The following is a 13,846-nucleotide window of genomic DNA, read 5'->3' on the forward strand; positions in this document are numbered from 1 at the left end:
GAACACAAAGTTGCAAAATGTCAAGTAAAGTCAAGACTTTTTTTTGTTTCTTGACAGGTGAGGACCGCCTGTTTTTTTGCGTTGTTAAATGCAAAACATTGCGTTGATTGGCTGAGAACCTTTCAGGCAACGGAATTTTCATCAATTTCTTCTTATAAGTGTTATTCGCTACGTACTATTCCTATCGAAATTGTTCTACGAGGGAGATACACTTCTGTAATGTCAGCTTTTGTCACAGAGCCAAACATTTTAAATACGCTGTTGTTTCAACGAAACACAGTCCAATATTCTGGATGAAAAAAATTTCCTAAATTCCACTGAGCGTTTTAAAGTTTTTGTTGAGCAAATTGTGTGGCTGTTTCTACAGCTTTCTTGACGCAACCAATGTTAGGCCCAGATCCCTGCGCAGACAAGTCTTTTCCGCCGCATTTGCCTCCTATCAGCTCTGATACAGACTTGACCCACTCATCTGCCTTCAGACCCTGCTTAATAACTTCCTGTAAAGCAATAAAAACAACACACTCAAACTATGAAATGCCGGCGATATAACAAACAAATCTTACAAAAGCGGCCTTCTCCAAAGCCAAGAATGAAGAAACATTTTAATGTATTTTTTTCCGAACGACAAAAAAACTCTTGTCCCTCGATTTCACGCATTTGCTGTTTGCCGTTTTAATTTCGGCCAAACTATTTTCCATTTTCTTATGGATTTATGTATCACTTTGCACCCAGGTGTATAAATGGGTACCGGCGAATTTTATGCTGGGTTGTAACCCTACGATGGACTAGCATCCCATCTAGGGGGGAGTAAAAATATTCCTAGTCGCTTTGGGCTTCTGAGACCGAGATAAGCTCCGGCCTGATTGCCCACTAGGCTCGAACGCAGACTTCTGCCGAAAACGGAAACAAAACTTTTGCTTCGCGTTATACAAAACATAACGTTCTAGGGATTAAAAACAAGACTGTTTACGCCTTTCTATTTTTGAATGCTAAAGAAACGCGGAAGAAAAAGCGAGCGCAAAATTGGACTTGGTCAGAGTTCGCTATTGGTGCAGAAAAGCGGGACGAGGGTGATGTTTTTAACAAACCTTGGGTACTTGAGCCAGGCAGATAATCTTGGAATTTTCTTCGTCAACACTGAACAGAAGAGCTGCAGTTTTTGGAGCAAGACTCTTGAACTGTTTGAGTGCAGCGTCGAGAACCTAAAATGAAAAAAATATAAAATGACGGGCAGTCATTCTGATAGACAGAACCATAATGATGATGGTCATAACGTTGGCGGCAGACTTACTTTCTGATTCGAGCCGGCGTCAAACACATCAACAACAAAAGATCTGTTGGGATCCGCTTCAATCATAGCCTTTGCTTTGTCCACCGCCTAAAAGAGAGAGTTGTCGCAGCTGTTTAACAAATTGAACAGTATTCTTTAGTCCTCTGAAAAATTTTTTAGAAACTTTTTGTAGTAACCTGATGTCTCATAAAAAGCAGAAACAAAGGTGCAGTGGTTAGGTTATGGATTTAACAAGCTTGCTGTGTTCTTGGCAACTAAAAGCTAATAAACGGTTTAGAGGAAGTTTGCGTTAGACCGGCTTCTTACAGGGGGTCTCAGTGAAAAATCTTGGATAATTACAACTGACAGAATTTGTCGTTGGCTGGCCATTCTACTTTAAACTTTGAAAAACCCTTTGTACACCAAATCTTTGCTAAAACAATTTGGCCAAATTGCATAAAATAAAATAAAAGACTCCTTTCATTACTAACACCACTTCGTCAAAATTTTGCCATCGGAAAATAAAGTTTAAATTAAAACTTTAAATCTCTCGCACGATCAATTTCTAAATTCTCACGATGCGCCTTCTTTAGTGTTACCATTAGCCAGTTACAAGAAGTTAGAATATGATCAGATTACAGGAGAAACGTACCTGCTGCATCATGGCATTCTTCCTTGTTTTGTCAGCGTCGTCAACAAGTTTCTTAACGGACTTGAGTTTTGTTCTCATTTCATCTTTACGCCAGGCCGAGATGACTGCAGCGGAAATATCCTAACACAAGACAAAAACACGATATGCATGCTGTGAACAGTTCATAGCAGAACAGGCAAGTAGTTTGAGAGCTTGCTTTCATGTTGGACACTGTTAATGTTTGAAGTAACACCGAGGTATACTTATTCTTTTTCCATGTTGTATCACAATTTTCCGATGGTAAGGCGAGAGCTTCCGACTAAGACAGTTGGTCACTTCGCAGCATTCTCGGGAGTGCTTTAAGACACGATTTGTACTCAAGCTTTCTCTGCTGAACACTCATTCTGTCATCAAACTGCCGAAGATGGAATCGACTACATCCAAAATCTTAAAACTTGGTGATTCCACTAGATGACAATCGAAAGCACGACAGAATCTTAATAATCTTACAATTGAGAAACTATTTCTTCCAGAATTCTAGAACTCGTGAGTTACAAATATAAGCAAGTGTCACTGTGAAAAATCCTTCAATTCTTACCTCTCCAATTCTAGCGATTTCCTGTGAAGTTTCCTTGATTTTCAAGCCACCTTCCTTCATCTTTTGCTGCACCAAGTTCTGAATGTTTTCAACCTGTTCCTCTAGCGAGTTACATTTCTTCTCAGCCTTAAGAGCCTCCGGTCCTGTTAGCGCCACGATTCTTCTTATTCCTTTAGATATGGCTTCTTCGGACACGAGGACGAATGAGTTCATGTGTCCCGTCTGCTGCAGATGCCTGTTGCAAATGAGTAAAAGAAAAAAATGCATTTTTTCCAAAGAATAAAAAACCTGTGAATTTTTGTTTATTTTACACTTCTTTGATGATCTCTAAAATGGGATTCAGTTAAAACACATGAAACATAAACTGAACGCAACGCACATTGACCAATCATAAAGGAGATGTCCTTTTCTCAGCCAATCAGCAGCAAAACCAAAACTGTCTGCCATTTTGTCTCACGCGACTTTCCCGCGCGTGTTCTAGATTTAAGTGAATCAATCAGAACACGATACAAACGCATGCAACCTGTGGAAAGCGCGGGAAAACGAGCATATGCGAAGTCTCGATGCCTTTTGCATTGAGCTACGTCATGGACAAGGCATCTTGTCATTCGTAACCCGTCTTAATCTTTGTCAGTCGAACCTATCACTAGTAATTGCGTTTTTTTTACTCCTTTGTTGTTTTCCTATGTTAGAAAACTATTATTTTGAGGTTGCCTTCAAATTGAAAGTAATCAGAAAAAAGACTTGAAATTCCATGACATAGCTCCTTTAACCCGATTGGTTGAAAAACAAAACGCGATTATTTTGTTTGGTTTGAGCACATTGTAAGAGATTTTTTTTAACCAATCGTTGATTTCGGCAAACTTTCGACGGAATCAAAGACTATTCAACTGACAATTCACATTTATAATTTCTTTTTATGAGTGTGTGTCCCCAATTAGCAGCAATGTGAAATACCCCAGACACATTAATAAAGGTTTTTGTTGTTGTCTGTTTACGGCAGTTAAACAGAGAGTTGAGGTTTATGAAAATGCCAGCCAAGGTCGCAAAGTAAAAACGTTACTTACGTTCCACCGCAGAACTCAACAGAATATTTGTATCCAGCCTGCGGATCGTCTTGCAGCTCGTCAAATGAAGCTCCAATTGACAGCACACGGACTGGATCGGGGTAAACCTAAACAATACAGGACTCACAATCAGTGCTGTGTCGGTGGAGCGGAAATGGAAACGCACGACCTTGACGCCGGCAAGATAATTTGATTTAACACAACTTCTGACAATCGAATCTCATTAATAAGGAAACCAAAGGGACAGGTAAGAGTGTCCGTATGATGGAGGTAGAGTATACAGCTAATTCGAGAAAGGTGCACGCGACAAGACCAAAAGGTAGTGTGGGTATTCACTTGAATTTTTGCACATTGGCCTAGAGAAAATGTACAAGTTTGTATTTTTGCACGTGCACGAGAAGATTTTGTTTTTCCTATCAGGAGGCCTTTTTCTGTAGCTTTTCTTTTACTGTCGCGTGTCTTTGAGTTTTGAAAATTCTTTTAAAAATTCGCGTTTGTCATGTCGCCATCTCATTAGTATTCAGCACGTGCTGTAGCTCTCTAATTCTACCCATACTACCAGTACCTTTCGGCCTCGTCGCGTGCACTTTTGTGCTTTTTTCCGACAACGTTTCTTGGTCTCTTTCGGACAAAGGGAACTGTCCGTAATAGGAAGGTATCCGTATTATAGAGGTGCCCGTAAAGAGAAGTTTGACTCTATAAACAAATTTAGCATCAAATTGGCAAGCACACTCTTTTACATGAACCTTTTTACATCACATCGGCACCTACCTCTTCGAAAATTGCCCTGAGACCTTGAATGTCTTTGGCCATTGCCAGAGATGACTCTTTAGCGAACACGTCCATGTTCCTTGACACAATATCCTGGCTTGTTAGTTCCGTGTTCTTGATCTGCTCTGTTGTCATTGCGCTCTGTGGAAAAAAAGACGTTCCGATAAAAAAATGGATCGGCAAGGAAAAACTCTTCCCATGCCCTCTACTCTTACATTCTTTGCCACTTTGACTAAGTCTTTATTCTGTGGACTTGATATGTTGGGTTTACAATTAGCTCCATTACGAAGCTATCAAATAAAAATCCGTCCTTGAGAACTTCTTCGGTTTGAGTCGAAAGACACAGAATCAGTTGCTTTCCAAAAGAGCAGAAGCAAATTCAGTTAGAAACAAACTTTACAGTCTCGGAATTGTTTTTTGGCAAATCCTCGATGCAATACCCGAACAGGCTGAACTGACCAAAAAATTTCCAAGTCATCCAATCAGAGACAGCAAAATCACTCCAAAAGTTGTGACGTCACCTTGTTGTCATCAGGTACCTCATGTTACCTAGCAACGACACTGGCACATAAAAACGCAGGCTTAGTTAATTTTGGAGGATAAGAACGCACCTTGGCAGTGAAATCAAATCTAAGTCTGTCTGGTGCGACCAGCGAGCCTCTCTGGTCTGCTTCTCCAAGTTCCTTTCTAAGCGAGAAGTTTAGCACATGGGTGGCCGTGTGATTGTTCATTGTGAGTCTTCGTCGTTGCTGTTTGAGAAAAAAAAAGTCGATTAAGTCATTAATTCTAACAGGCTGCTGAGATTTACAACCATCATTACAAGCATCACTGCAGAATAACATTACCAATCAATATGTGTTTTTCTTTCCGTATTTTACCTACTCAAGCATTATGTTTTTATATACGTACCTCGTCTATTTGACATTTCATTTGGTCTCCAACTCTTAGGGTACCTTCCACTGCTCCTACATGAAGTACATATCCGCCATGAACCTGGACATTACTGACTGCAAATTCCACTTCCTGTAACGGAAAACTCATTATAAACGACAACTAAGATAAACACTCACTATAGAGTTTATAGAGCGGCTTTCGCGTAACTGTCGCCAAGCACAGTAGTGTAGCAGCACTCATAAGCTTGTAATTCTACTGTTCTTCTAGTGTAGAAGTTGCCACTGTTTTCCGGGTTGGTTGTTCCCAACCCTCATAGCACGGGGAAATGCATGTGACATAGTCATGATTGATTTTGGTTTTGTATTTGATTGGTTGAGTAGCTGGGATGTGTTTGTTAACCTGATCACGGGACAGTAAACAGAGCAAAAAGCAAAACCAAAGCAATTCAATTTCTCGCATCACTGGCATTTTTTACTTCCAATAGCAATTGCTACCCACTTAAAATTTATCGAAACACATCTACCCATTTATTTTATATTTTAAATGAAGTCCCGAGCACAAAATATCTCTCCGTGATAACATACATTTTGTTTTAACATTAGTTCTGAGAATTTGGTGGTTTAGGAAGGCAATATTCCATAGTTGATGGTTTTCTTTATTCTAATCACTTGTCTGCTTGACAGTGCATTGAAATTGTAAGGAGAATTTACAGTCTATCAATCTTGTACAAGTCGCATTAAAGATTTAACCCACAGAGCTCATCACTTACATCATCACCTTCTTTGACCATGAATCCCTGGTCGTATATCTGTCCGCCCTGCTCAGCATAAAAGCATGATCTGTCCAGTACAACTCCACAATGATGGCTGGTTACTTCATTTACAAACTCTTTCTCAAACATGATTGCCTTCACTGTACCAATCACTGGTTCAAACACTAAAACACCGGAGGCAAGTCATTCAATCTATTTTAATTTCAGTTCACCAGTAATGTTTGTCCACTTTTGGCTTGCGCCCCAAGCTTATTATCTTAGTCAAGCTCCTTGTTCAAAGGAGCTCTTCTTACAAATTACCACTCTTTTTTATTATAAGTTCAGATAATTTGGTGGTATATATGGGTTATAGACCAAAAGTGAGTCTAGATGGATGGAAATTGGGTAAAAAAATTGGATAATAGACCAGGCATCAGGTCACGATAGCTGGATATCAGCCAAAAAACAGTCTGCTTTTCTTTCAATATAATAATAACATGTGACCTCTGAAGTTAAAAACCCAACAAACAATAATTGTGTTTTTCACTGCTGTCAATCATAATTATGGTGACATCCAACAAACCTTAAAAGAAAACAAACCAGTTGAAGCAAGTTCCTGTTTCCCTAGAGGCCCGCTTAGATGATTGACAGCAGCAAAAAAAAACATAACTGTTGACTTGAGCCGAGTTTGCGTGTTATCGAAGGCATGGTAGAGGATGCCATAACGACTAGAGGACTGTCTCGTTTGGCATTCCTCGGTTTCAAGTCTACTTGCTCTAATGATTTGCACAAAGTTATTTTTGTTCCCCTATCCACTCAGTCACTATCCAGTAGCCATAAGAACAAAATTTACATACAGTATGCATGTCAGAGAGTTGACTTTATCTATAATTTTTGTCCGTAAACCTGCTAAGCAACATGACAAACTCTGATTGTGCCATTCAGGCATGATAATCTTGTGAATGACACTCACCATAATTTCCTTCTGAGTCTGACTTGTAGTTATACTTGGGGCTCTCATCTGTTGGCGCAAGATTGAAGTCCTTTTGTAACTTGTTAATTGCGTGGACATCAAGAGTAATAGCGTCATCGTTTCCAGAGCCTTTTCCTCTTGCAATTTCCTGCGTAAACATAGTATCATTGTAGTAATTTTGTGACTTGGGATCAAAACGTGATCTCATTTTTCTATCCACGATTCTTTTTTTTTTAAAAACATTGCGACATAGACTTGATGTGCAGTGGTGTTGGTGTAAACTTAAAAAGTTGATTGATAAATTAACCCTAATTAATAAATTAATTATTAATTTATCTTTCCAAAAGGAACATTACAGTTTGCTGCCTACTAAGATCAAGAATTCTGCTTATGGATGTTGTCTGTGCGGGGAACTTATCATACTCCTAGACCTCATGGGTTGAACAATTTTTTTTATAAAAAAATAAATAAAAATCACCAACCTGGGCTTTTTTCTTGCACTCCTCATAAACATTCATGTCCACTGTTAATCCTCTTTCCTCAGCCATAAGCTGCGTCAGGTCCACAGGGAACCCATATGTATCATACAGTCGCCAAGCCACATCACCAGGGATTTGTTTGTCTGTTAGTTTGCTTACAGTTCTGTCAAACAGTTTTCTTCCCCTGGCCAGTGTTTTTAGAAACTGTGTTTCCTCTTCATTAATAACATCTTTCACCTGTTGAAAATCATTGTTAAAAAAATAAATACAATAAAATCTCAATGATAAGCCCCTGTTTGGAATAAGTCCCCCAGGTTTCAGCCTATCTACAATCATTGACAAAAGTGTTGACACATTGTCAATTTACGCCCTTTTTTATTGTTATATGGACCAATTTCATCCTTTTGCCCCACCTTTCCAACCCCCCTTCTCCCAATCAATGTTGTAGTTTGATTCTAGGAGTCCTTTGCTACCATTTTACAACATTGGCTAGGGGGGAGAGGGGTATTTTAGCAGACAGTCATGAAATTTAAAAACTAGTGGTAAATTTGTCATAAAAATCGCAGAGCGACATCAATGTGTCAACTACTTTTGTCAAAGATTGTAGATCCCTATTGGAAGCTCTGTAGTACAAACCTCCGTACTTATTACCATAACTATCTAGGCACACCTTTTCACAGAAACTTTCAGTTCTTGGGTTACATGGGGTGTCTCAAACAAGTATAAAGATTCCCCAAACACAGCCAGAAAGATCTTGCCAGTTAATTTAAGACCTTGGTCTGTGGTCTGCCTTAAGCTTATGCTCTACCAAGAAAAGAAAATGCCCTATTTCAGGGCTCAAAATAACGGCCGGTAAATGGATATTGTCTGGCCAAGATGACAATTTGTCCAGATAAACATTCGGTTTGCCGGTCATTTTGACCGGCCAAGCACCAGACCAGAAAAATTTGTTATGTCATTTTATAACGTTAATTCTAACAACTTATTTTAACATGTACACATGGAATGATATTGATTTTTTGTTAAATAAACAGTATTACAGCAAACTCTATAACGTTTACAGGTAACTCTATGCAATGTCTTTTTAATTCCCCATCTGAAATACATGAAGTGTTACTGTCATTCGTATTCGGAAAACATGAAATGTCAAGGAAAAGAATGTGCAAAGGTCCAAAGCTTGGTAACTGCGCATTTAATTTGAGCGCAAAAGAGGGAAAACAACGTAACAGACTTGTCGTTATCACATCTTACAAAGGTATCAAGAAACTATCAGTATACAAAATTGTCAGGCAAAATGGTGAAGAAGTGGCAGGTCCTTTCTATCACGCGAACAAAGACAATTCAAAGGACAGCAAAAGCAACTACTATTTTCAATATTTTGACTGGTCAGAAACAACACATTACCGAGCTAAAATCAGTCTGGCTGGTCAACATGACCGGCAATTATCCAAAAATTATTTTGAGCCCTCCTATTTACCTGTTGGGGATCTTTCTTCACTTCAGGGAAGAAGTCACCCTGCAAATTGATAAGAGAGTAGTCAGGACAGTTCATAACAGTAAATGTACATTCTACAATCTGTCATGGTTACACTAGTGATATTTTTTGCTTTCACAGAAAATGATACTTTGTTTTGAGCTGTTATAACACTGATGCAAGACAGAGTGGGACAACATAGCAGTGGCTTTTAGACTTTGCTGTAAATCAACGGTAGTGCGTGTCAACATGTGAAGTCCTGTGTGCAACCTACGCACTGATAGGATAGATGATGATGATGATGACAATGATGACAATTATTATGATGATATTGAAGTTTCATCTTAGCTAACCACTAACCAGAGTATCAACAGCCACCGACACCAAGGAAGCTATAAATCCTGGAGGAACATTGAGCTTCTCTGTACCAAAACGAACACATCTTCTTAATATCCGCCTTAGCACATACCTGTAATACAAAGCAAATAATAAGTGCACATTGTATTAATTACAGAGAAATTAAAACTTAAATTTGTTATGATCCATAAAAAACCCCAGCAAATCACACTCTTACCCTCTGCCAGTGTTGTCTGGTTTACCACCATCTGTGATGGCCATTGTTAGTGTCCTGACATGATCAGCAACAACTCTGTATGCCATGTCAATGCCATCTTTGTCTTCAGCTCCCACAAGGCCCTGATATGGTCTGACACCAGTAGCCTTCAATAAACCAGGCAATATTCATGTTAGATCATTAAACATGTGTTATGGTACTGACAGTTTATTGTAATTTTAGATGAATGGATTTCATGTTACAGATATCTGACCTGCATGTACATGTAAATACAACAGGGCCGTACCTAGGGGGGGGGGGGGGGGCAGTTGCCCCTGCCAGGAAAACTAAATTTCTAACATATGTGTTTGATTTCTTGTAGCTATATTGGAGTTTGCCCCCGCAGCGGAGTTTAGCAGAGTTTGCCCCCACAGACAAAAAATCCTAGGTACGGCCCTGTACAAGCAGTGATCAACTGCCAGACTCCTTCGAATGCCCTTCTTGGTGCAGGGTTTGCCCATAGTATGCTATGTTAGTACCTTGTGAATTGCTTCAAAAAATGGTTGAAAGAGATCTGTGTCATAGTTGGACATCTTCCCTTGAGTGATTGACACAAGACGTTCTAATCCCATTCCAGTGTCCACATGTTTGTTGGGCAAGGATTTGAGACTGCCATCTGATTCTCTAAAGTAAAACAAGATAATATATTGGATTTTATTATATGGCTATCAGAGCTTGTGAAGATCTACTAACAGTAGAATCCTGTTTTCTCAAATCATCGGTTTCTCAAAACTCCCAATTTCTTGAACCAATTTTCATTTCCCTTAGATAGTGCGTCTTTGTAATTTCACCAACGATTTCTTGAACTCCCCAATTTCTTGAACCAATTTTCATTTCCTGGAGGATAGAGAAATGGGATTCTACTGCACCACATATTTTGAATGGCTAATAGTTGTAGCAGGATTTCCCTATATGCCCTAATGCAAATCTGAGGGCTGCATCTGGCTGACAAAACTGGGGTAACAACATGGTAAAGACAGCCATATAACAAATTTCTTATTAACTCATTGGTACCATGTACTGGCAGTCTTTCTTGTACCAGAAAGAACTCCTGCGATATCCCCCACTACAGCCCTTCATGCTTAATTAACAAGAAGCTAATGGTTCGAGAACTGGAACATCCATCAACCTTTTCATTTCTAAACCTTTGCAATTCAAATGCCAATTATTGCTGATCCAGATGTAAGGTTGAGCCAGGTTTTTTTCCTAAATAGTTTGAGAACTAACATCGAAAGTACACGAGCTCATAGCATTTCCTGCGATTTAACAAGTCCATCTCAGAATTTGGTAATTCTCACCATCTTGAATCTGACCACAGGTACAATCTAGAGTTGCAGTTTGCTCTATATAATATACTTCATTTAGGAAAATACTTTAATATAAATGACCTGTTAAACTGTATGAACACAAGGTTCCACACTTCAAGAACTGTAGGGTCATCCATGTTTACAAGATAAGCAGCGTCACGCCCACCAATCCTGTCATAGTGAATTTCAGTACAAGGTCCACATGGGCCAGTCTCGCCCATCTCCCAAAAGTTGTCCTTCATATCAAATGGCAGCACTCTTTCAGGTGGCACGCTATGATGTAAATAACAAAAGAAAAATGGAATCACGGTTCAAATAGTTTTGATGTTGCTTGCTATTTGCTTATTTATAATTAAAGCCTTTATATAAAGAGCTGACAGCTTATGACATATTACGTGCAACATGTCAGTTATTAATGGTTTGCTACGTTCTTCAGATCACAATGTAAGTGCAAGGATATATTGACTACCTATCAAGTTGAGCGACGGCCATAAAGTTTCTGTTACATTGTTTTGGTTTGATTAGTTTCCAGAATTGACTGGCAGATTTTGAAAGCTATGAAAAAAAATATGATGGCTGAAGTCACTATAAAATACCACCCCCTGCCAGACACATCATGTACAGTGTTAGTGGAAAGCCCTTGAAAATCGACACCCTCTCCCTTGAGCAGACGCCTCAATTATGAACTCTGAAACTGTTGTGTCATGCTTTGCTACATGAACTATCATAACAAGCATTTGAATAATGTTGTTATACCCTATGTCAATCCAAAACTGCTTGGTATCCTCGTCAGATTCAAGGCCTTCAGCTCCTCCAAAGTAGGTCACATAAAGACGATCTTTTGGCATCCCATACTTCACTGTAAGTAACTCCCAAGCAAATTCAATGGCCTCTTTCTACATACAGAGAAATTTAAAAAAATGTGCAAATTAGCCAGAAAGCCAGAATTTTGTCCTCGTCTTACAACTAGATGTAAATTTTATAAAATAACTCAATTTTTCCTCAAGGTTGGATATTCATTTCTAGATATACAGTAACTAAATTTTGACTTCCTTATCCCTCTTATAATAATTACCGGCATTATGAATGCTATGTACAGCACTAGTTTTGTATACTGGTATCCCTGTGCACTAGGGGCCAGTTTCTCTTAGAACATGGGTCATGTGTTCAAAGGTTTTAAAAATTTTTGAAGTAGGCGTCAGTAACTGGAAAAGTAGGCGGCTGAGACGCCCAGCTTGTTTGTCACAAGCTGTTTGCTATGACCAGAGTAACCGTCAATATATGATCAAGTAGCCGGCTGAACTCTCGCAGTTGCCGGCTTGTTTTGAAAACCCTGAGTTAGTGTTTTTACTGTTCTGAAACAAGGTTTTGAGTAGTAATGTACTACACTCTGAGGCAAATTTGCCTTAGAGATGTAGTACATCACTACTTCCAGTGCTGGATACAAAATATGGGACAAAAATGGATTCAAATATTGGAATCAAATATTAGAATCAAAAACTGAAATTCAAACCCTAGAAAACCAAGCCTGAAAACTTCTTATACTCTTTTTCAAAATTTTGGATACAGTGCGTTTAAACAAGCCTTGATATCATAACTGAAATATCAATCTGGAAAACCAAGCGAAGCCGAGTTTTATGATGTTTTTTGAAATTTATTTCAAAATCTCTTATTCTCTTTTTTAAAAATCTTGGATCTTAGTGCGTTTAAAAATCAAATCGCTTGCTCTGCTCAAACCCTAGGTCAAATTAATATCCATATGGATATGTTTCTATATTGGTATCTGATATGTATTTTATTGCGCGCTTGTCATATCCAAAGGTGTATACCTTTTCTTCATATTTGTTTACAATTTGTTTATTTTGTCTGGTAATTTTATTTTCATTTACTAATGTGAGTTCTTTGATTTCGTTCTTTACAATTTTAATCATATTTGCGTGATTCAGTATCTGGGAATTTTCATGGTTTAACCTGAAACCTTTAATAACACATTTCTGTTTATTATTTCCATATGTGAAACTGTAATTCTTTGGACCTCCAGAAACGAATGTATTATTTATAGCTTCACCCCCTAATTCATCTGTTAAATCACCTAACATATCACCTGTTTCTATCACCTTACTATTTTGAGATTCGATATACACAATACTATCTGTATCAAAATATAATACCTGTTTATCTAAATAGTCTAGTTTTTCATACAACATTAACCGTGCACTGCTAGTCGTGAAACAGGCTACATAGATATTTGTATTATAGGAATTATCAACAAACTGATCCTTATAAGTGTAACTCATCTGTACCATCTCATCGGTTATGAAATTCATGTTTAAATTACCTATAGTATCGTCGAGAACTACTTGATAAAATTCATTTATATCAGTTACGTATTTGCACTGATTCATGTTATTTCGTTGACCAAATTTCCCCCAAAGTGAGTTTAAACACATTTTTGCAATGGCTCGTAAACCTGAATTTTCATTTAATTCACCTAAATCAATATCTAAATTCTTTTTGACTTTATTTCTGAAATTCATCTCGTCATTGTTATTTTTAAAATTATATTTCGTTGATTCAAGTTTGAGTTTCATAAATTTTTTTATATATCCCTTGAATAGATCGTCGGATGAGTTTTCAAAATGCCAAACTTCATATATTTTTGTAATTCTATACCCTTTTTCAATGGCTTTGTTGACTTCATCGGTTGTCCATGTGCCTATGAATGATCGTTCATTTTCATTATGTTGGCATCTTTCTTGTTGCTTTGATTTAGCACATGATATACACAGAGGGAACATTAGCTTTTCAGAATTTTCACATTTTATTTTTTGAGGCAGAACAGGATGGTATAGTTCTCTTGGTGCCAAAATTTTACATTTTATGAATCCATACCATTTCTTATCGTATTTTTCTGGCGATATAATTTTTTCAGGATGACCTATGGGATATTTCTTGTAGAACTGGACAGTTGGGTACAAGGAGCAAAAGTCAACGTATTTACCACATTCGCCTTCTTTG

The 13,846-nt window shown here is 38.1% G+C and overlaps 1 protein-coding gene across 1 annotated transcript in view; it reads right to left on the reverse strand.

Annotated features, from left to right (window-relative positions):
* Positions 1-25: 25 nt before the first annotated feature.
* The window catches only part of LOC144649057 (alanine--tRNA ligase, cytoplasmic-like), a 33,679-nt gene continuing 19,858 nt past the window's right edge, over positions 26-13,846 (reverse strand). Inside the window, exons 3-20 of the mRNA XM_078508521.1 lie at positions 11,585-11,724; positions 10,910-11,101; positions 10,001-10,145; positions 9,483-9,628; positions 9,269-9,377; positions 8,912-8,950; positions 7,438-7,671; positions 6,956-7,103; positions 6,001-6,167; positions 5,247-5,360; positions 4,949-5,086; positions 4,338-4,478; positions 3,567-3,673; positions 2,500-2,734; positions 1,923-2,042; positions 1,292-1,378; positions 1,089-1,202; positions 26-497 (exon numbers count right to left, since the gene is read on the reverse strand). Of these exons, the coding sequence (XP_078364647.1) occupies positions 327-497; positions 1,089-1,202; positions 1,292-1,378; positions 1,923-2,042; positions 2,500-2,734; positions 3,567-3,673; positions 4,338-4,478; positions 4,949-5,086; positions 5,247-5,360; positions 6,001-6,167; positions 6,956-7,103; positions 7,438-7,671; positions 8,912-8,950; positions 9,269-9,377; positions 9,483-9,628; positions 10,001-10,145; positions 10,910-11,101; positions 11,585-11,724 (2,547 nt within the window). The 3' untranslated portion in view covers positions 26-326. The remainder of the gene's footprint in view (positions 498-1,088; positions 1,203-1,291; positions 1,379-1,922; positions 2,043-2,499; positions 2,735-3,566; positions 3,674-4,337; positions 4,479-4,948; positions 5,087-5,246; positions 5,361-6,000; positions 6,168-6,955; positions 7,104-7,437; positions 7,672-8,911; positions 8,951-9,268; positions 9,378-9,482; positions 9,629-10,000; positions 10,146-10,909; positions 11,102-11,584; positions 11,725-13,846) is intronic.

This window comes from Oculina patagonica, chromosome 4 (genome assembly GCF_052425735.1).
Source record: "Oculina patagonica isolate OP01 chromosome 4, crgOcupat, whole genome shotgun sequence".
Taxonomy (NCBI): Eukaryota; Metazoa; Cnidaria; class Anthozoa; order Scleractinia; family Oculinidae; genus Oculina; species Oculina patagonica.